Source organism: Saccopteryx leptura, chromosome 1, assembly GCF_036850995.1.
Source record: "Saccopteryx leptura isolate mSacLep1 chromosome 1, mSacLep1_pri_phased_curated, whole genome shotgun sequence".
In the NCBI taxonomy this organism is placed as follows: domain Eukaryota; kingdom Metazoa; phylum Chordata; class Mammalia; order Chiroptera; family Emballonuridae; genus Saccopteryx; species Saccopteryx leptura.
Genome location: NC_089503.1, coordinates 246335327 through 246358009, shown reverse-complemented (window position 1 = coordinate 246358009; position 22683 = coordinate 246335327). Strand labels below are relative to the sequence as shown.

The following is a 22683-nucleotide window of genomic DNA, read 5'->3' as shown; positions in this document are numbered from 1 at the left end:
TTCCTGTGGCCATGCACCCCTCCAGCCTCTTCCCTTCACTGGCACAGGACAGGTCACAACACAGAAAGCACCCAAGGCAGCCAGAAAGAGTCGAAGCATAGCTTGTTTAATTTTTATACATTTTTCTTTTTTGCCTTTTATTAAATCTTTTATGGAACCCCCCCTTTTTCTTTTCTTTTTTTCTTTTTTTTGCATAGGGAAACAAAATAATAACAGCCAGAGTATTTTTCTGTAAATGGTACTTAGGCGCATCTGCAAAAACCGAAATGACTGCATAATATACAAGGTTATGATCAGAGTATGATGTGAGGGAGCAGGGTAGGTGAGTCAGGAAAGGGAGAAGACTGGGCTCAGGTCTGCCCAGATGTCCCCTTGTCCCCCATCTGGTCCCCACACTGGGGAGGAGGAGGAGCAGACCCAGCCAGAGCCACTCCTGACTTAGGTTCATGAGCACGGGGTGTGTGTGTGTGTTACCTGGTGTGGCGGCAAGCGGAAAGCGAGAAACGGAGTAAACTATCCTGTAATATCAGTAAAATACAAAACGAGGGGAAAATAACCTCAAAAAATATCTTGGAGGAAAAAGAAAATGAACAACACCACCAAAAATGTTGGAAGGAAGGAAGGGAGGAAGGGAGGGAGGGAGGAAGTAAGTTCAGAGGAAAATGGGTCTTTCTCCCTTCTCCCTGTAGCCCCCCCCCCACTGTGTTCTGTCCCTCACTCAGAGACTCTGCTTGTCCTTCCCCCATGGGGGGTTCTAGGGGGTGAGAGGGCAGGAAGCTGGGGGCAGGGGCCAGGACCCCTTGACTTGAAGAAGCTTTGGTTTCAGGGAGCCTGGCTGGGACCCAAGATAGGAGGATCAACAGACAAAAGCGTTGATGCATCCTGGGAGCGGGTTTTGGGGTTCCTAATTGGAGAAAGCGCCTGTCCCCTTTCCAGTGGCTCTCCTTCTATCCAGGAGTTGTGAATGAAGGGCTGTGGAAAGGGTGGTAGCTTGGGGGTGTGTGACTTCCTTCCCCTCCCGAAGCCCTTATTCCTGTTATATCCTGCCTCCTCTTTCCTGAGGCCTGCCCCCGCCTCCGGGAGCTGGGGAGAACCCCAAAGCCACACCAGCAGACATGTGAGGCACTGCTTGGAAAAAGTCTGTTTTGGTATCACTGGCAACAAGTCCTGCTGGTATGGCTTTGGGTCTGTCTCCCTGCCTTGCTGGGCGTGGGGGTGGGCCTCTGGAGCCAGTTCGATCCCACACTCTCTGAAATGCTTAGGATGGGTGGATGGAGGGAGGCTGTGTCAGCTTGGAAGTGGGACTCTTAAGGAAGTGTCCAAAGGTGTAGAAATGGGGCAAGATGGGAGGAGGTGGTAGAGGCTGGATCTCTGGAACCTCTCTCCCAACACTGTCTAAAAAGTAAAAATCAGGGTCTCAGAGAGAGAATCCAGGCCAAAATAAAAAGTAGCCACTGTATAATAAGAAAAAAAATTCATATATATATATCTATATATATATATATATATAGATATATATATATATATCCCTATACTGAAGGTCAAAGTACCATTGAAGAAGCTGGAGTGGGGAAGGGGTCCTGTGTGCTGCCTCTTCTAGGGGGGCTGGACGGTTGCTTATTGCCCCAGGGTCCTCCTGCCTAAATGGCTTTTGTCCAGTCAAATCTGCCTGTCCCTTGAACACTGCTGTCTGCAGGGACAGAAGGTTCTGGAGCAGGGAGAGGTATCTGTGGGGCTGAGGCTGAAATTGTCTGCTGCCTGGGGCAGCTGCAGTAGCCCCTCTGAGTGTCCTTTGGGGTCCCTTTCAGGTCTGATTGTCTAGCTCAGGGTAGGGCTCAGAACTCAGCCAGAACCTGAGTTCCAGACCTGGGCTCCGAGACCTTGCTCACTGTTCCCAGTCAGATAGGGCCGGATGACTCACACCTCCCTGTCCACCCTGGCTGGTATCTGGTGCCCTTACCCAAGAGGGGGATGGGGGAATCTGCATATGTTTGGAAGGTGTCCCTATTCTTTCTCACAGCATGAGCTGACCGAATGGTCAGGCTGGGGGGCTTCGCATGGATGGGGGTGGATGATGAGTGGTGGGTGACATGGGCTTGGGGGTATGGGGTTTGAGATGTCAGTTTCATACATGTAAAAGAAAATACACAAAAAAAGAACCCAACAAAGTCTCCCATTGCTACCCCAGGGCATAAACCCAAACTGCATAGGTGTGTCAGGGGTCTGGTTCCTGGTGTTTCTGCCTTATTCTGCCTGCAGTGAAGGGCCTGGGGGTTTTCTCCAATGAGGACCCCGCAGCTTTTCCAAAAAATGGGAACAAACAACCCCAGGATAACAACAGACTTGGAAGGACTGCTGACAGTACAGAGCAACATGCTGAAGGGCGAGATTGTACAACAAGGGGCAAGGGAGGGTGACGCTGTGGGGTGCAGTCCACCAAGGGACAAAATGGTCCCAGCAAAGCTCTTGCGGAAGGACGGGTGGAGAGAATAAAAACCAGAAGTCAGACACATGAAAACTAACTCATGGCCTTGGTCTCTCTGGCCAAGTGATAGTTAAGGGCACTGTCTTGATCAGCTGAGGCCAAGGTCTGGGCTCTCCCTCTGATCCTTGGGGCTTGCTGAAGTATCTTTTAGGAAGAAAACATGGATGAGCATATATGATAGCTGATGAAAGCCGGGACCTTTCTGCTAAGTCCCACCCTGCTCTGGAGACAATTCTCAAGAACAAGGGGGCAGCCAAATAAATGGAGACCATCGTCCAACTGGTGTGTCCCCACAGGAGATGCTTGTGTGTGGGGGGTCCAGTTAGGGTCCTGAGGGGGTGGGCTGAGGTTGGAGAGCCCAGCCCTTTAGGCCTCCCTGCCAGGACACCCTGCTAAGTGTCTGCCACTGTGTCATCTTTGATTGAGTTAAAAGTAGAGGAAACTGAAACTTATAAAAAAGGAAAAGGAAAAACAAAATGAGGAAACGACAACAGCATGTAAAAGACACCAGCCACCCAGACAGAGGCTTATAAGGGGGTGTCCCTCTGACTGTCCCTGATCCCACTGGCCTCCCTAACTGGGCCTCTGATGGCTGGGCTAGACCTACAGGTACAGACAGACAGATATTGCATATATCAAGTTTGGTTTTTGTTTTTTTGTTTGTTTCATACCAGATACCCTCCACAGTCACAGCTGGAAGACTTAGAACTGGGTGTTGGGGCACAAGGAGAGGGCAGGAGGGAACTGACACCCAAGGCCAATCTCCAGGGATGGGGGACAAGTGGGTGCTTTGGCAAGAAGGACGGGGACACGGGGAGACAGGGGGCCTCTTTGGGGATGGGTGAGCAATTTGACCCTGAGCCAGAGGGATGCCAGCCTGCATGAGAAGTGGGATGGGGAGTGTGGTTGTCAGCAGGGCGGCCACCCCATGGGGATATTGCCTGGGGTCATGTGTGTGCATGCTTGGCATTTGGAGGACTAGCCAGTGGCACACGGGCCAGGGCACACTCCTGAGGTCTGTCTGCTGCTGTGGGTGGGGGCTTCAGAAATGACCCCTTGGAGCCCAGGGGTGGGGCCGGGGTTGGTGGAGCACCAGGGAGCACCCCAATGCAGCAGGAGCCATGGAGACAGAGCCCAGGGCATGTGGGGAGTGAGTGGTGGGGCAGATCATGGGGCAATTGCTCTGTGGATTGCTTTTTCAGTGTGTAATTTATAAAGTTCTTATTTTTTTACAAATAGAAATACATCCCTTTTCCATTTTTACTTTTTATTTCATGTCATTGTTTTGTCTTTTTAACTACACGAGCAGGGCATGCAGCTACCTTTGCGCTGATATTGTTTAAAGGTAATACTTATTTTCGGAAGGCAAGGCACATCATGTGGTAGAAAATTTCGTGCAAATTAGGAAACATGGGACTTTTTTAAAGGTATTTTTTTGTATCTTTTTTTTTTAAGAGGAGGGGGAGCAGTGGGGCTGGGGCGGGAGACAGAGCCAGGTATAGTTTGCCATGCAATGTCAGCTGTCGCGAGCTGACAGCAGGAGCCAGGTCACAGGAGTCCTCGACTAAGCACCATGCAAAGTTAGGTCGCTGGGGGCTGCCAGGCGCCCCCTCCCCTACCACGCCAACCTGCACCCTAAGGTTACCAGCTGAGAAGCTTCTGGATACCCTAGCTGCATGACCCACCCTTCCTGCCCTCCCGAAGACCGGCCCATGCTTTGGTCCCCAGTGGCCACCTGGAAGGGCCCTGGGGATCCATGGATAGACCACGGGTTTTGAACCCCTCTGGATAATGGGAGGGGGCATCAGTGGAGTAGGGTCTTGGGTCTTTCTCTTTATGATCAAGTGGGTTCACCAAGCCCCTCGGGATGGTTTGGGAGGAAAGTCCGGTTTCTGGAGATTGGGGGAAGCTGGCCAGGCCAGGGGGTACCAAGAGAAGGAGCAGGGGGCCAGGCTGGGAGATGAGGTGGAGGCCTTGCCCAGGGCAACAGCTTTGGCCTAGGCCCAGGGTGGGGTTCTGGTGGGGTAGATATTCCTCAGCGCCAGGCATGGAGGCTGGAGGCGGCCAGTGGGGGCTTAGGTGAATGGACTGGGAAGAGTCCCTGTGTTTGGGCCTGGTGACCCTAGAACACCTAACACTCCCTCCCAGGCCCCCCACCCAAGGTGGCCATCCTAAGGTGAGGGCAGGATGGGGATGGGGAGCCGGGGTGGGGGGAACCCAGTGTCCCCAGCTTAGTGTTTTTGGAGCGGCTCAACGGAAAATGCTTAGCAGATGGGAGGTCCCCTATGCAGCCACAGGGGCCCAGAGGCACTGGCACCCCCCTCCACCAGAACCCCCACCCCATCCAAGATCACATGGATTGCAGTCCTTCCGAAGGCCCAGCTACAATGCACCTCCCCGGCTGCGCCCATTTTGGGGGGAGATAAAAGTGCAAACCGTAGTCCCCCTTTGGGCTGAGAGGCACCAGGGAGGGGGTGTCGTTCCAGGATGTAAGGCACTGGCAGAGGAGGCGTGTGGGGGGGCACACTGGTTTCCCCAGATCCCACCCCCACGCCCCAGCATGGCAGGATGCTTGGGGGACACCCAGCTCTGCCCCTCGGGCCCACTGTGGGAGTCCCCATCTCTCTGAGGGGAGCATAGCAATGAGGGGTCAGGGGCTGGAGGTGGCTGGGTTATGGGGGAGGGGTGGGGATGCCCACGGCCACTCTCACGTCTCAGCTGGACAAAGAGGGGTGGGTGGTGGGAATCAGGCACTTAATCCACTCGCTCTCACCTCCTGCCTCCTCTGGGTAAGTGGATGGAAACTCCAGATGACCCCCTTTCTTGAGGAGTTCTGGGTCTTTCCATTCTGCCCCCCAGCCCCTTCCTTAGAAAGTGCATTTCTTACAGTGTGTGCAACGTGGATCCCTCCCCTGGGGGTATGCAGCCGCAGGCGTTTGGGTGCCGGTGGGGGGTGGCCTTCTATGCCGCTGGGTGGGGCTGGGGGGCAATTGCATAGAGACTTTTCCTCCCAAACAGACAGGCGTGGGGCTGAAAGACCAAGTCCGGAACCAGCCCAACATGTGCACGCTTTGGGGCAGGTAGAGAACCCATGACGGATTGCAGGACACTCCTGAGAAAGAATCTGCCACGTGTCTTTGTCCCCTGGTGATGCCTGGGGTCTCCCACAACCCTCTTCTGCCCTTGTCACTTCCCTGCCCACCCCAGCCTCATGGCACCTGCCTTCGTGCTTGGAAACACCAATAGCAGTGCGGGAAGCCTGGTTGACATCTTGGTGGTGGTGACGATGGGGGTGTGGAGGAGAGGTCACCTTGCTGGGTGTCCTGCCCCATGGGGCCCGGGCACAGGCATGAGGCTGCGCTCACCTGGTCCTGGTGGAGGCGGAGGCAGGCGTCTGCCCTTCCAGAGCAGCAGGGAGAGATGAGTAACTTAGAGAGACCCCTGTGGCACTGTCATGTCCTTGTGCCCTCTGCCAAGGGGTGGCAGGTCCAGCCGAGGGTGATAGGTCTAAACGTGGCGTCCCGAGAGTCTGAAGCGTTGTCATCTTTACCTTTTGTCTTCTTGCTTGGGTGGGTTTATTTTTATGATTTTTTTTCCCGTTTGTCTTTTTTTTGGCCTTTTTCTCTTTTTTTTTTCTCCTGTGTATATGTGTCTATGTGTTTTGTCTTTTCGGCTGGGCTGGGAGTCGGCGAGATGTTCTTGCTTGCTCTAACTTTCCACCGAAAACGTGGGCGGGGGGCCAGCTGTGCAGCAACCCCGGGATGAAGGAGCAGGGCATGGGAAGAACTCTTTTATCCCAGATACCAGGACTAGCCGGCCCCAGAGAGAGAGGGAGAGAGAAAGAAACAGGGGTCAGGCTCTGCCACTGCTCACACCCACCAACCTGGGACCTCTGTCTCCCCCCAGCTCAGAGCTGTCATCACTCGCTACATGACCACGGGTAAAGGACCCTTGTGAGCAGGGCTGCTAGACAAAACACAGTAACTGAGTATAAGTATACACTGTGCAGCTTTTGGAATATACTTACATACCAAAAAAAATTTTTTTAATCCTTCATTTATCTGGAACTTAAATCTACCTGAGCATCCTGTAAGTTTTGTTCACTCAGCTGGCAACAGGAACTCAATCCTGTTTACTGCCATCCTATTCAGGCACTGTGACCAGGGTTGCTTCCTATTTTTTTTTAAACAAACATTCTTCCATTTAATGATCCCCCACAAACCCTTGTGAAGGAGGAGCAACCCTGTTTCGCAGTGGAGAAAATTGAGGATCATAGAAGTCAAGTAATTTGCCCAAGGCCATCAGCATGGACAATGGAAAACTGGAATTTGCCCTCAGGCCTGAGAAGCTCCAGTGCTTGATTTGTGCTTTGCCAAGGACTGACCCCTTAGTCTGGCCCTCCAGGAAGTTAAGACTCCCATTTTGCAAAGTGGGAGACGGAGGCTCCCGGAGGGGAGGCCAGGCTTGCACTGGACAGCTCTGGTATCCGTCTCCACAGGGAAGCGGCTGTACAGAGCAACCCCCTGGAAACGCAACCTGCCAGTGTAAGGTGGGCCAGGGACCACTACCCCCTCCCTGAGGGCAGGGCAGTGTGGTCTCCCACCCCTGCTGTAAATCAACTGCAATCCCTCCAGCCTTCAACCAAACTGTCCTGCAGTGGCTGGGCCATCCCATCAAACTGGCGCTGTGGTTCCCAGCCCCCCACCTCCAACCAAGTTCAAGTTCATCTTGGCCATTACCTCATGTCTGGTTTCCCCTGGCAACCAGACAGACTCTGGGTGTGGCCCTCTCCAGTGGTGGCTGGCCTCCCTTTGGCCCTTCCTCCCTCCTTCCTTCCTCCCCTTCTAGGCCAGCTGCCCTTCTCTGGCCCCAGTAACGGGGGGCGGCACCCTCAATTCAACATCCTCCCCCTCAGCTGAGAGGGAGACTGAGGCAGTGTAGTGCCAGGGGTGAGGTCTGGGCTCTGGCAAGCCCCTGGGTCGGCAGGAGCCACCAATGTGGTTTTGAGATGTGGTGGCTTAACCCCTCTGACCCTTTGTTTACTCATCTGCTGAAGGGGTCTCATGGGTTCCTGAACAGAAAGGTCTGGTGTAAAATGCTTGGCCTGGGGGTATCCCATCACACAGTGGAGGGGGCGTGGTGTCAGAGGCCTTGGAACCTCCTCAGGGGGCCAAAGTGATAAAAGGCTCAGGACTTGGGGATTGATGGTGAAGGATGGGGAATGGGGGGTATAGAGAAGGTGGGTAATTGGCCAGGTGGAGATCAATGGACATTGTTCAGGAGGAGGCACCGATGGAGGGAGGGGATATTGATCAAAAGGAGGGGGCACTCTTGGGGGAGGAAATATTGATCAGGGGAGGGGACCAATAGAGGGAGGGTATATTGATCAGAGGAAGGGGACCAATGGAGGGAGTATTAATCAAGGGGAGGGGGCCCTGATGGGGGAGGAAATATTGATCAGGGGGACAGGGCACTGCTTGGGGGAGGGGATATTGATCAGGGGGAGGGATACTGTGAAGAGAGGAAATATTGATCAAGGGGAGGGGGCATTGCTGGGGGAGGGAAGGAGGTGGAAGTAGAAGACAGAAGGGGGGTTCGTGGGGAGGGAGAGAAGCCACAGCAGGCTGGGGTGGTGGGGCAGAGGAAAGCAAACCCGCCAGGAATAATGAAGGCGGAGGCAGAAATGCTGACTGGGCCAGAAACCAGAGGCCTCTAAGCTCTGAGGCCATTGTGCGGGGGCTCTGAGGGAGTCAGGTCTTACAGCTTCCTCCTCCCCCCTTCCTTCCCTTCTGTGAGGGAAGGGAGGATATGACCCCACCTGGGGGTTGGGGTAACCTTAGTCCAGTGACCCAGGGTTTAGCCAGCTTGGTGCCGGTGGGGAGCCCTCCAGGACTGCCCTTCCTGTTCACCCAGATTGGGGTCTTGCCTTCCCCATGACCCAGGCTTTCTTGGGAGTCTCTCATCAATCTGTCATCTCACTTCCATGCCTCCCTGTTCCCCACAACACCAGTCCCAGAAAATTCTTTCCAATTTCCAGACCTGACTGTGCGTGCCCCTCCCTCACTCTAAACCCTTCCTTGGCTCCCCCCAGCCCCCAGCCAAAGCGCGCAAAGTTTTCCACATTCCAGCTATTTCTGCATCACCTCCAGCCTTTGTTAGTGATGAGTCCTGGTCTAGACACCCTTATCCTTCTCTGCCTCGCCAGCCTTTGCTACTGGGATCCAAACCCTCTCCACCCAGGCAGCACCCTGAAGGCCTCCTCCTTGGAGCTTCACCAACCCTGTCCCACCCTCTCTGGCTCCTCATCATCTCCCTGACCAAGAGAGGACAACGAGAAGCATGTAGAAGCAAAGGTGCCTGTCCTTGCCTGCCTCGGTTTCCCTCCCCTTCAGGCTGTCCATTTGCGGTGGCCCTCTCATGTAGAGATTGATAATGGAGGAGGTGAGGTGGAGGGTGGCTGGGGAAGGGTTAGGCAGACAGGGCCCCTTCCCTGTTGTTTTTATTTGGTTTCTGAAGCAATCAGGACGTTCCCAGCCTCCCGTGGGGAGGGATGTGGGGTGGGGTGGAAGAGAGGAGACGCCTGGCCCCCTGAGCACTGGAGGGGCGGGGCATCCACACTGCTGGGACTTAGAGAAGGTGGCTATGGGGGGCCCAACCCAAAGTGCAGAGTCCTGGGGTTGCCTCAGCTTTCTGGGTGACCCTTACCAAGTGAGTCCTCTGTCTGGACTCCGGCTAGGGTTCTGCAAAGCTGAAAGCTTAATAGGAGGGTTTGGGTTGCCTTGGCCTTTCGGTGCCCTTTCTGGATGAAACTGGTCCCCTAACACTCCATGCCCTTCAGAGGCTCCCCTGGAGGTGCCCACGGTCAGGAGAGACAGAGGTTCAGAGTGGGCAAAGTAGGGCTGGGTGTGAGGACCTGAGCAGTGGGGAGGGGGACGGTCAGGTCCTTCCCACACATTCTACCCCTTGAGCTGTAACCAGGCCAGCCCCGGACGGTCCCCAGGACGCTAGGCTGCATGGCAGGCAGCTCCTTAGGCCTGGTCATCATGGCTGACTCTGATCTCAGCTGAGAATGGGAGATGTGGCTACCTCTCCATCTCCTCCCCATCCCTGCCAGTGGACTCTGTTGCAAGGGACTCTCTCACAGTGGCTGGAGGGTCTATCTCCATGCTCCGTGGCTCTGGTGATTCAGAGCTGTTGGGGAGCCCTGGGTGGGTTGCTCTGTGCATCTGGGCCACAGGGGCCCTGTGGAAGTTACTGCTGTCCTTGGTCTATTTTACAGTCTGTAATCTTCCCAACATGCACCGGGAATTTGGGTTCTGGGGTCTAGCCACCAGCCTCGGACAACATCTGCTAACACACTTCTGGCCTGCACACAGCACAGACTTGAACCCTAACCCGAGGGCTGGGTCAGGGGGGCTAAGGCCACTTCCCATTCCACCAGATGCTGGGAGCCAGTCCTAGCTCTGGGTCCATCGAGGCTCTGTCCTCCACCACTGTGCAGTCTCAGGCAACTTGCTCCTCCTCGCTGAGCCTCCTGGTGCGCTCAGCTTGTCTTCCTTCCACACCCTGGTGCACACTCAGCTGCTGACTCTGCCCCTGCTGCCAACTTCCCTGCCTCACAGGCTGTAGCCTGAGGTGGGGGTGTGCACGCTTTCCTGGGAGGCCCCATCACTTAGTACAGGCTACCTCAGTTTTCCCACCTGTCCCTGGCGTCCTGGAGTCCTCCACCCCCATGGTCCCTCTGGCTGATACATGGAAGAAATGAGGGGGGGGGGGTTGAAAGCCTGGGCTGCTGTGCTGTGTGATCCTGGGCAAATCCCCTCACCTCTGTGGGCCTCAGTCTCCCCATCTGTACAAATGGGCCTGCGGTTGCAATAGCCCTTGAGGGTCTCCCACAAGCAAGCTGCAAGCAGGGTCTGGGGCTACAGCCATACTTAAGGCCCTGAAAGGGTATTGGGAGGCTGGTCCCTCTGCCATGCTTAATGGCCACTATGCCATGGGTATGACAGGGAGGGGGGCTGGGTGTGTGGCATGGGACCCAGCAGGCTGGCCTCTCCCTTTACACCCAGGCTGGCCCCTTTGCCCTGGCCCTCCCTCCCCGCCACCAGCCGGCCTCTTGGCCCCTACCTGTGCCTGATAAATGCCCGCTGGATCCCTTGGTCCTAATCCCACAAAGGAACGGTTTGCAGGGGACGTGCCGGGCGTAGAGTAGGCTGCAGGGAGGAGAGAGACCGAGAGCCCATTAGCGAAAGGGGCCACACGGGAGCACCCAGAGAGGGTGGCTGCTGCCCAGGGTCACAGAGTACCCAGTGCCCTCCCTTGGCCAATCCGGGAACCCAGAAAAGCCCACAGTTGCAGGACCCCAGGGTCACTCGGGAGGGGTGTCTGCTGGGAGTGAAGGCGCAGGATGAAAGATTCATAATTCAGAAAATGCCTATGAATTATTCAGGGTGTTCCACTGCCTGGTCCATCCTGCAACGGCAGCCTGCATCCCGCGCGGGGTGCCATCAATTATTGAGGCTATTTTATTTATTAATTTTCCTCCTGCAGAGGCATGGGGAAGACTGGGTATATGCAGCCACATATATGTATGTATTTGTATTTTAATTTCGCCCATCACATTTTGTGGGCAAGTGAATAATTCATGGCTGGGTGCCGCCATGGGTCAGGGGCCTCAGACAGGCTGGGATTGGAGTGGTGGAGGGTCCCTGTGTGATCTTGGTTGGGGTGAAGGTAAATGGTAAGCAGTGAGGCTCAGGGGGCTATGGGAGAAAGCAGGCTAAACTTGTAGTTAAGAACCTGGTGCTGGGAAGACAAGGGAATCCATATTTATTCTGCATCCTTAAGTGTCTATTGTATGCCAGGCACTGGGCATAATTCAATTTAACCCTCAGTGGCCTTAATGAAACCAACATAATTATTTTCCCCATTTCACAGATAAGAAAGCGGGTAGCTGGTATCACCATGACCACACACTGACTACTCTGTGCCTGTCACAATAAATGTGCTCCCCGATCTATTTCACTGACTCATTCTCTACTGTCCTACAAGTCTGGTATTGTGACTGTCCCATTTTGCAGCTGAGAAAACTGAGGCTCAGAGAGGGGAGGACATTTGCCCAAGGTCACACAGGGAGTGAGTTGCAGAGGCAGAATTCGAACCCAGCGTCCCGCACTGCATGTGGTGTTCAGACAAAGCCCATCTGTACCTGAGGCTCCCCTGGGTCTTGAAAGGCAGTGGATGCTGGGGTCAGGGGGTGCTGCATGCAAGGAAGGAGGCCCACAGGGTCCAGATCAAACTGCTGGCCCCTCTGGCTTGGGTGGGGAGAGAAATCTCATTTAAGGAGCAATGAAGAGAGAGAGAATGACACTCAAAAAGGAGGTGAGGGGTGGAATGAGACGTTGAGAAGAAGCCTGGGGGCTCTAAGACTGCCCAGCTGGGACTGTTCAGCCAGAGGGGGAAGGGCAGATGTTCTGGGCACTGGGAGGATGGTGGGATCGGTGACCCCAAGCAAAGCAGCCTGGAAAAATGTGGACGGCCCACCCAAGCCAACTCTGGGGTCCAGGGAGAGTCTGGGCTCAGAATCCATTGATGGGCAGACCCCAGGACAGTGAACCTGGAAGTGGCTTCCAAGCCTAACTCCGACCCAGATGGGGGGAGAGCATATAGGGCCAGTGAACTGTAATCTGCAGCCATAACCAGAGACAGAAAAGTTCTAGAAGGTGAAGAGACCAATCTAGGGGTTTCTGCCAGACTACCACCTGGACCCCTTCAAGAATGGAAAGTTCTAGAAGGCAAGGCTCACGCAGGGCATTCTGGGGGGTCAAGTGGGAACTGTCCCATCTACAGGTATGGCTCAGCCCTGGTCACTGGCAGGAACAGGGTCTGTTGTAGTCGCTTTTCCCCAAGAATTTAAAACTCTGGAGTTCTTATGTGAAATGTCCTGATTTCAACACAACAACAGTCTCATTTTCATAAAGGGCAGCTGGGAGCCAGGTCTGGCCCTCGGGCTACCAGTTAGAGATCTTCTCTTGTAAGCTGCTTGCTGCATAGAGGAGGGCTTAGGGGTCTGGAGTGAGCACATGGGACCCCAGGCCACTTGGCCAATTGGGGAAGACTACAAACTTGCCCCTGCTGCCCCCTAAGGCTGTCCTGGCCCCATGTGGGCCTGCCCCTGTGGCCTCCCCTAGGCCTCTATCTGGGGACCCACGGAACTTGCCAGTGCCTGCCAGAATGGGCCTGAGACCCCAAGGCCAGCAGTCGGGGAGGGGAGTGGAGGGGGCCCCTTGGGGATGCCCGCCCTGCCACAGGCACCGCTTCCCGAGTGCTTACAGGGCGAGGTCGGTGACGTGCTTCCTCCCTCGGAGGTGGGTTTGGTGGCAGGGGGAAGCGCCAGCCTCGGCAGCCCAGGGGGTGGGGGTGCCAGCATCTGAGCAGAAAGGCAGTGACTGGACATTTTGAGCTGACCACTTCCATTTAACTGAGGGGAACAGAGAGACAGGTGGTTAAGGTGGCCGCACCCCCTCTGCCTTGGGCTGCTGTCCACGGTCCTGCTGGGGGATGAGGTTGGCATGGCTGGATGAATTTGGTGGGTACCACAGGCCCAGTGGGCCTCCAGCATCCTGAGACTGCACTCCCTTCGTCTCCTCCTTAAGCCACTTTATACCCACTTGGTTTCCTTCCACAAGATGCAGCCGGGTCTTAAACAACATGGGTCAACCTTATGGGTGGTCCATATGCTTTCCTCATTCACTAACACGATTGAGCCATCCACCGCCTTGCCAGCAGTTTCAAAGTCTGGAAAGCTCTGAACACCAAAAGCTTTTGGTGGAAGTTTGGCAAAAGTGGGCCTAAGCTGCAACCACAGGACCATGTTTGATTTCAAAGCATTTCATAAAATACATGCTGTCAATCCTAACATCTGAAAAGCCCAAATTCTGCACCAGCCCCGTTCCAAGTGCTCCAGATGAAAACCGTTGACCTCCGCCTTCATAAACCCATTTCAAATAGAGGATGCATGCCAGAAAGCCCTGAGAAGCCCAGGCCCCAGGAGGCCACCTGGAGCCCCGTGCAGGAGCGGAACTCTGTACCCCCCAAACTCACCGGTCCAGGTTGCTGGCTGGCCGGGTCACAGGCCAGTGAGACGAGATCTTTGAGTGGGTCCTGGGGGTTGAGGTGAGGTGGGTAGCGGATGGCTGTGTGAGGGAAGTAGGTGGAGGCCGTCTGGGGCAGGATGGAGGTGGTGGGGAAGTGCAGGGCCGAGGATGGGTGAGGGCTCCGGGCGATCCCTGCAGAGATAGAAAGGAGTAGTTACTGGAGGGCTCTGGGAAGTCTGTTTTCTCCCTGTGAATGCACTTGCAGGTTGCAACTGTATCTCGGTGCATTTGACAATAATGACAGCAGCAGGACCCAGCAGTGCCTGTTATAGCCAGGCCCTGTTGTCATTCACATGCTCAAACTTATTGACTTTCATGAAAAACCCTCAGGGTTCTGATATCATCCCTGTTTTTGCTTTTTTTTTAAGTGAGAGGAGGGGAAATAGAGAGACAGACTCCCACATGCACCCCAATCAGGATCCACCTGGCAACCCTGTCTAAGGCTGATACTTGGACCAACCAAGCTATCCTCAGTGCTAGGCTGATGCCAACCAGCCAGGCTGTTTGTTTCTTTTAATATATATTTTTTATTTAGTGAGAGGAAGGGTGGCAGAGGCAGACTCCCGCATGTGCCTCAACCGGGATCCACCCGGCATGCCCACTATGGGGCGATGCTCTGCCCATCTGGGGCGTTGCTCTATTGCTTAACAACCAAGCTCTAAGCTCCTGAGGCAGAGGCTATGGAGTCATCCTCAGCACCTGGGGGCAACTTGCTCTAATCAAGCCACGGCTGCAGGAAGGGAGAAGAGAGAGAGAGAGAGAGAGAGAGAAAAGAGAGAAAAGAGGGGGGGAGGGGGGGGAAGCAGATGGGCGTTTCTCCTGTATGCCCTGAGCAGCAATCAAATCTGGGACTTCCACATGCCCCTGGCTGATGCTCTACAACTGAGCTAATCAGCCAGGGCCAGGGCTGTTTTTTTTTCTTTTTCCTGAAGAGAGAAGCAGGGAGGTAGAGAGAGAGACTCCCACATATGCCCGACCAGGATCCACCCGGAAAGCCCACCAGGGGGTGATGCTCTGACCATCTGGGGCATTGCTCTGTTGCAACTGGAGCCATTCTAGTGCCTAAGGCAGAGGCCATGGAGCCATCCTCAGTGCCTGGGCCAATTTTTGCTCAAATGAAGCCTTGTCTGTGGGAGAGGAAGAGAGTGATAGAGAGAAAGGAGAGGGGAAAGGGTGAAGAAGCAGATGGGCGCCTCTACTGTGTGCCCTTGCCGGGAATTGAACCTGGGACTTTCACACACTGGGCCGATGCTCTACCACTGAGCCAAACAGCTAGGGCCAGGGCTTTTTTAAAACAGAGAATGACATGGTTGCTCTCAAAGATTTTGTCACCTGCTCCACACCACAGAGCAAGCAGATGGCAGACCCAGGGTTGGAACCTAGGTCTTCTGGCCCCATGGCCCACACCCTAACCTTGGGCTTGGCTAGCATTTTCTGTAAAGAGCTGGGTGGTCAATATTTTTAAAAATTGAGATATAATTTACATAGTATACAGGGGTGGGCAAAAGTAGGTTTGAATTCAACCACCTTAGGAGGCAGTGGGGCTAACCTGAGCAGGTGACTAAAATTCAGGTTTGTTTACTGATTTTTAAATACTACAAGAATGTGTAAATTATGAGGGCCAGCAATCTGAGTATTTACGAGGTTGTACTTAGTACACTGTGCCATTGTGACATTCTTTTGAGTTAATAAAGCCACTGTTATAATCATAATCTGAGTATTTTTTTCCACATGAACTGTAAGCCTACGTTTGCCCACCTCCTTACATAAAATATACCCCTGTATATAATTTAATGGTTTTTAGCACATTCACAGAGCTGTGCAACCATCACAACAACCTCTCTTGGAAAATTTTCACCATCATCAAAAGAAGCCCCATTCCATCAGCAGCCACCCCCACCCCTGGCAACCACGTCCTGTCTCTGTGCATCTATCCGCCTGTTCTGGACATCTTGCATATGGAATCACACTGTGGACTTTGTGTCTGGTTCTCTCACTCAGTGGCATGGTTTCAAGGTTCATCCATGTTGTAGCGAGTATCAGTGCTTCACTCCTTTTTATAACCAAATATTTCATTATGGTATCTGATTTTTTTCTTTTTCTAAATAATTAAATGACTTTTAGTATATTTATTCTCTAATTCCAGAACATTCTTACCATCCCTAAAAGAAGCCCTGTGCCCGTTTACTGTCACCCGCCCTTCCTCTCCTTCTCCATCGTCTGGCCAGATAGTAAATACTTTTAGCTCTTTGGGCCACACGTTCTCTGTTATAGATACTGAACTCTGCCACAGCCTGAAAGCCACCACTTGACCTAAAAGCTATGGCTATGGGTCAATAAAACTTTCTTTATAAGAAGAGGCTCTGAGGGCCATGGTTTGCCAGCCGCTGATCTAAACTACTGTGCTGTGTTGACTTCTGCCTGTCTCCCCGTATGTATGTCTGCCCTTGTATGGAACCAAGTCATTATCAACAGAATAATGGGGTAACAGGTGATATTACCACAATTTAAGTCATTCAGTCCTAAGGACAGCCCTGGGGGGGGGGAGCCCCAATTAACAGGTAACATTAGCGAGGGCCTAGTGCAGAGTGCCTGGCTCAACTTACACTCTGTGGTTGCTGGAGTTTTGTCTCCCTCTTAATGTGGCAATTACTGTCTGTGTGGCCGGGAGTGCCCATTTTACCCGCGTGCCCTATGTATGTCTGGCTATGTGCCAGGTGTATCTACCTCCTTCTGCAACCACCCAACACTGTCATCTGTCTGTGGGTTCGTTGTTTTTTTTGTTTTTGTTTTTTAGTGAGAAAGAGAGACACACACACATAAAGAGACAGACAGACAGGGAGAGATGAGAAGCATCAACTTGTAGTTGGATTACTTTAGTTACTCATTGATTGCTTCTCATATGTGCCTTGACTAGGGGGCTCCAGTGGAGCCAATGACCCCTTGCTCAATCCAGCAACCTTTGGGCTCAAATCAGGGCCATGGGATCATGTTGATGATCCCATGCTCAAGCCAGTGACCTCGGGGTTTCAAACCTGAGACCTCAAGTGTCCCAGGTCAATGCTCTATCCACTGCGCCACCACCGGTCAGGCTGTGGCTTGTTTATTTGAATGAGACATAAGGGAAGCAGATTGAGGGGCACACCACAGGCTGTGCCTCCTCATGCAAAAGGGAAAACTGAAGTCCAAAGAAAAAGTCAGGCCCAGGCGCTCTCCACCATGGCACCGCCAGGGTTTCTTGCCTGGCAGAGAGACTATGCAATAGGACTCATTCTCAGACAGCCGGTGGGACTTCTTTGGCCTCAAAGGGACAGAAAAGAGTACCCAGCCACACCTCCCCACTTGTGGCCCATGGTGCTCACCACTGTGCACGGCTATGACGGGCCGGTGGTGCTGGGTAAAGCTGGAGAGGCGCGGCGAGTCCTGGGGAGATGGGCTGTTGAAAGGTGACTTGTCCATCTCTGTTTTCTTCACCGGGGACGAGATGCCTGTGTGGGAAAAGGCCAGAGGGTCAAAGGGCTACAGGCAGGGTGGGTCCATGCCCAGGATCCCATCCTCCCGACCCGAGCCCCTGCCCCTTTCCCCTGGCAGCCTGTGGGTCTAATTTACAGGTGGAGCAAACTGAGACTCAGACCTGAGAAGGGAGCTGCCCAGGGTCCACGGCCTTGATGCCAACACAGGCTCCTGATGGCCCAACCTGGTCCCCCACCTTTCTCTCTCCAGAGCTAGGTTCTCCCAGGGGATGCCAGAGCCTTGGAGAAGTCAGCAGGGTGTGCATACAGGAGGGTCAGACCCTGGCGAGCTAAAACATAGACAAGCACCTGAGCCACTGTGCTTGCACTACCTCATCCTTACAGGGGAAGGAAGAGAACCCTCTTTGCAGGGTCATTGCAAGAATTAAATGAAATACAACACATGAAGCCATTAGACCAGGGCCTGGTGCACACCTACCTGCTAGAATTACTTGCTGTCATTCCTCTGAAGATGGGGCCTCACTACCTCCCCTGCCCTGGCCCTCAGGAATCCTGATAGTTCAGCCCCTCCCACCTTCTCAATAAATGAACGAATTAATGGTATAAAACAGACACATGTAGAATCCATGGAGACCCTGGCACAGACCAAACACTGCCTCAGGAAGGAGCTGCTGTCATCATGATACAGAGGATGTACCACAGCAGGGCTAGGCACACATTAGCCCTGCCTGTAAATGCCCCTTGCCTTCTTCCCTGAACACCCACCTCTGCCATCCTTCGAATGTGAGTGCTAAGGATGATGGTGTGCCTGAAAAAATACAAAGTCCTGGGCCTGGCCCCATTCCTGGAATTAGGATCTCAAAGAAGTGGGGCCCAGAAATATGTGTTTAGAAATTATTTTTAAAACTTATTTTAGGGTGAAATACATCTGTTGAGACCATGATGAGGTTTGACTTTCCTGCAACCTAGCACAAGGACCCCTGCTTCAGGAACTTCTCAGCACTGTTGATATCAGGACTGTCCTGGGCACTGTGGGGTGCTAAGTAAGCACCCTGGTCCCACCCACTCAATGTCAGCAGTCCTCCTCCAACCCCATACGTCTCTAGCCATGGCCATTGTCCCCTGTGGGTAGAGTCACCTCAGTTAGAACCTCTGTTCTCCTCCGAAGCACAATGTCACTGTTTCCGGGATCTCCTTCCCATGGTTCTATGGGTGGGCATCTGTTCATGTTCCCCAGCCCTGTCCCACCCACCATGCTGTTGTACCATTTACCTTGTGGTTTCCTGGGAACCAGGCCCCCTGATGGCTACTGCTTTTGCTGTTACAAACCCTGCTGCCTGTGGGACAGCAGGGCCTTGGGAGCCAGGCCAGGGTTTTTCCAGGGAACAGGAGGAGCTGGTTTCATAGAGGGCTGTCGGCAAGAGAGGAGGCTGGCCCTGAAGACTGTGTGTGTGTGTGTGTGTGTGTGTGTGTGTGTGTGTGAATGTGCAGGAGCGGTGGCAGGTTTTCTGCTGGTTCAGGGCTGCAGCAGAACCAGGCGCTCACTTAGGAGGATTTCCTAGAACAGCCTGTCCTGGATGGAAATAGCCTGTTGTGGACCTGCCTCCTGCCCCCCCCCCCAACTTCCTGAGATGGGGCCTTTGGGAGCAGGGCAGAGCATGGGGGGGGGGCTGGCAGGTGCCACAAGACTGCAAGAATAATCCTTCGTGCTCCTGAGCAGGCTCTGGAGGGCCCTGAGCCTGCACCCCTGCACTGGGATATCCCCCATTTGTTCAGCAAACAGGCCTGCAATACCCCATTTGAGCCACTGCTGCCAGTTAACACATGCTATGTGTCCTCTATCTAAGCTCCTGCCTCTCCATTTAGCCTGTAATATCCCCCATCTGAGCAGCCATCTTTCTCTCAACACACACATCTACAAGTCCCCATCTGAGCATCCTTTATACCCTCATCGAAGATATACACATGCCTGTCTGTTCCCACTGAAACACATACTTGTCAATGAATAGGCAGGCCTGTGTGTTGCCCATCTGAGCATCCATCTGTAGAACAAACAAGGCCAAGCCCCACTGGAATGCCAGCTCCACTGTGGGTTATCCAAGTGTGATATAAGAGAAGCAGGTTGAGGGGCAAGCCAAAGGCTGTGGAGGAATCCTACTCTAGCTGACTGCTGGATCTCCAGGGCCCCAGAATAGGGTGGTCAATGAGAGTATGTGGTGAACAGAGTGCTTGGTTCTGCTGAGACCAGCCATCATTCAGTGAGTATTTATTACACAGGAAGGCCTCCACCTTGGCACTGTGGACACCAGAGACAACCACAGATGTCCCCAGACACTGCCTAGTATCTCCTGGGGGCAGAGTCACTCTGGCTGAGGACCCTTTACAAGGTCTTGGGCAGAGCACTCTGAACCTGCCCTCACGTCATCCTCACAATGATCCCATTCAGAGCTTAGATGAGTCACCCCCATTTCACAGATGTAGTGACTGAGGCTTGATGGCACAAGTCACTTTCCCAAGACCACAGAGTCAACAAGTGGTAAAGCTGGGATTCAAATCTAACTCTAACTCCACAGGCCACTCTCTGCCACCCAGGAGGTAGAGGAGAGACCTGGGAGGGGGAGAGTTTGCTTGTTTCACCATGATAATAACTGCCTATTTGAAGGGCCTATGTCTCCAGAAGGGCCACAGAAGCAGCAAAAACAAAGCACCCTGGGAGCTGAGCAGAGGGTGTGCTCTTTCTGCCCCACTTGGATGGGTAATCATGGAAGGCCTCAGGAAGAGGTGGCCAGGAGGAAAAAGGGCACTCCTGGTCCAGATGTGGACAGAGCAATGGTTTAGAGGCTGGCTAGTGGGCCTCAAAGACGTGGCTGCAGGATGTCTTGCCTGAGTAGGGGTGGCATTATCCCCCTAGACCTCTGACTCTCCCAAGCAACAGGGTATGGCTGCCAGGGGTTGGAGGTTAGCTGAGCACAGCCTTAGGCAGCCAGAACAGAAGAAGGGAGAGAGTGCTCCAATCAGCTTAATCCCCTAAATGAGCAGCTAATTGGGGCTGTCTAAACAGGAAGCTGGAAGAAGCCAGGAGAAGGAGAAAGTGGAGCAGAGGGTGGAGGACATATGGGCTGTGGGCACCTGCAGGGCAGCAACTGGCATACAGTAGGTGTTTTTACTGAGGTTCCCATAGAAGGGAGTGAGTTTGCCATCACTGGAGGCAACCAATGGGAGCTAGACGGGGACAGACCCCCTGTGACCTTCCCTTCTAGCTCCATAATTCTCCATCACACAACAGAAGCTGGTTTCCTCCTTGTTCCTCCATGGGTGCCACTCCATTCTCAGGGCTGGAAAGTTAGACTAAGCCACTCCTCTAACATTTACCTGCTTTTAAAACGTCTTTTTTTTTTTTTAAGCAAGCGTGAGATAGAAAGGGAGAGAGAGAGACGGACAGACAGACAGGAAGGCAGAGAGATGAGAAGTATTAATTCAATTCTTTGTTCTGGCATCTTAGTTGTTCATTGATTGCTTTCTCATATGTGCCTTGACCACGGGGCTCCAGCAGAGCAAATGACCTCTTGCTCAAGTCAGTGACCTTTGGGCTTCAAACCTGGGTCCTCAACATCCCAAGCTGACACTCTATCCACTGCACCATGGCCTGGTCAGGCTAAAACTTTTTCTTTTTTAAGCTTCCTGAATTGAAAGCTAGGTTCTTTATTACTGACCTTGCTTGTTTCCTAATCAATAAATTTAAAGCTATAATTTTCTCTCTCAGGGCTGCTGTGGCTATACTACAGGCTGTGTCTTTCAGCTCTAAATAGCATATACTTATATGCAGACAGTCTCTTCAATCCCAGCACTAATGAGAAGTGCTTTTGAGTTCTCAATCAGTAAATGACAGGGCCGAAGTCTCCCAATATCTGCTCTACCCTTCTTCCCTAGTAACAGAACTCTTAAATTTGAGATGAGCACATAATTGCCCCAAATAAGACTACAGTTCCCAGTGCACCTTGTAGCCGAGTATGGCCACATGACTAACTAGGGGTTATAGAGAAACAGAAGAGATAAGTGCATCTTCTGAGAATTATTCTTAAAGGTAGAGAACATACCCAGTCTTGACCCTCATTCCTTCCTGCTGGCTGGAATACAGACATGATGGCTGGAGCTCCAGCAGTTGTCTCGGACCATGAGGTAGAAATGAAAATCTCTTTCAGCGGAGTATAAGGCAGGAGCCTAAGTCCCTCACATCACATTTCCCAGGGCTGCTGATAGCTGAACATTTACTTGTAAGAGAAATACACTGTCTTTTCTGTTTTGTACAAACTTAAATCCTGTTGAATACAGGGTCTTCATGGAGACAAATCTGACAGAGACAGGGAACCCAGAGATACAGAACCATAGAGACTACTTGGCCCATAAATTAGAGCCTACCAGATACAGAGACAGGTTCTCCCAGAGTTAGGTACCTGCTCTTGGAGCCCACACCATGGAAGAGGGAGGACCCTTAGGACTTCACAAGTCACAACCAGATGTGTCAGAGACTTAAAAGAGATAGGAATTTTATAAAGACATGAGTAACAATAAATTTTCCTACTTCCTGGGCATTTATCTGTGCTTGACAGTTGCTCTATGTACATTCTACCATTCTTTCCTTCCAACTTTTTAAAAGAAGAGTTATCTCATCACTTCCATTTTAGGAAATGAGAAAACTGAAGCTCAGATAAGTTGTTACCTGCCTAAGGTTACACAGCCCACAGAGAGTGTCAAAGGCAGAGCTGGGATTCAAACCCAGTTCTCTTTGATGCCTGAACCTACAGTCTTTATTGTAATGTTGCTTTTCAAGAATTCTGCAGGTATGGCACTTTGTGCAGACAGATCTTTATAAGAAAGCAGGCTCTCCAGGGATAGGGAGGAGGAAGAGAGAAGGAGGGGAGGAGAAAACAAATTCTAAGGTTTAATGGGTGCTTATTACGTACCAGGCCTGTTCTAGGGACATCAGATGTATTAATTCACTTAATCCCCACAACAACCCTAAAGGTTGGGTACTGCAGGTATTAATATCCCAATTTCACAGATGAGGAAACTGAAACTCAGATGGGGTTACCAGAGAGCTGTAAGGACTGGTGGACTTCAGAGTCCATGTGCATAACTCCTGGCTATCCCATGGGGAGAACCTTTGAAAAGTGGTACTGGATAGAGTGAAGCTTCTAAAACTGGGGGTCACAAGCCTGTTGAGAATCTGAGGAATAACAGGGACAACTGCCCCAGTGTAACACAAGCCTGTGGGACACTTTCCTCACCATTTCCTGAGAGTCACAGATGCTGACACACTGGAGAGAACCTTAAGGCGAAAGGGATTCTTTAGATCAGAACCGAGGTGGAAACGGGGACCCAAAAGAACAACTCTTTGGAGAAAGCACTTGGGGAGACCATATGTAAACAACCCCCCCCCCAAAAGCTTAGCGCTCAATAGAAAAGAAACTCTATGGGACTGCTGACACTATACACTAGGAACCCCATGAAAAAGAATCTGGGTCTGAAGATAGAAGAGCAACAGAACAAAATCCCGCTGCAAGAGGCA

The 22683-nt window shown here is 52.6% G+C and overlaps 1 protein-coding gene across 4 annotated transcripts in view; it reads right to left on the bottom strand.

Annotated features, from left to right (window-relative positions):
- Window positions 1–164: 164 nt before the first annotated feature.
- NFIC (nuclear factor I C) overlaps window positions 165–22683 on the bottom strand; it is a 74778-nt gene continuing 52259 nt past the window's right edge. For 2 of the 4 annotated variants that reach the window (XM_066343497.1, XM_066343488.1), the window contains exons 7-11: window positions 17004–17129; window positions 13589–13773; window positions 12818–12965; window positions 10613–10698; window positions 165–6294 (exon numbers count right to left, since the gene is read on the bottom strand). In XM_066343497.1, the coding sequence (XP_066199594.1) occupies window positions 6277–6294; window positions 10613–10698; window positions 12818–12965; window positions 13589–13773; window positions 17004–17129 (563 nt within the window). In that variant the 3' untranslated portion in view covers window positions 165–6276. The remainder of the gene's footprint in view (window positions 6295–10612; window positions 10699–12817; window positions 12966–13588; window positions 13774–17003; window positions 17130–22683) is intronic. The other 2 variants (XM_066343507.1, XM_066343514.1) reach the window with 2 other exon arrangements.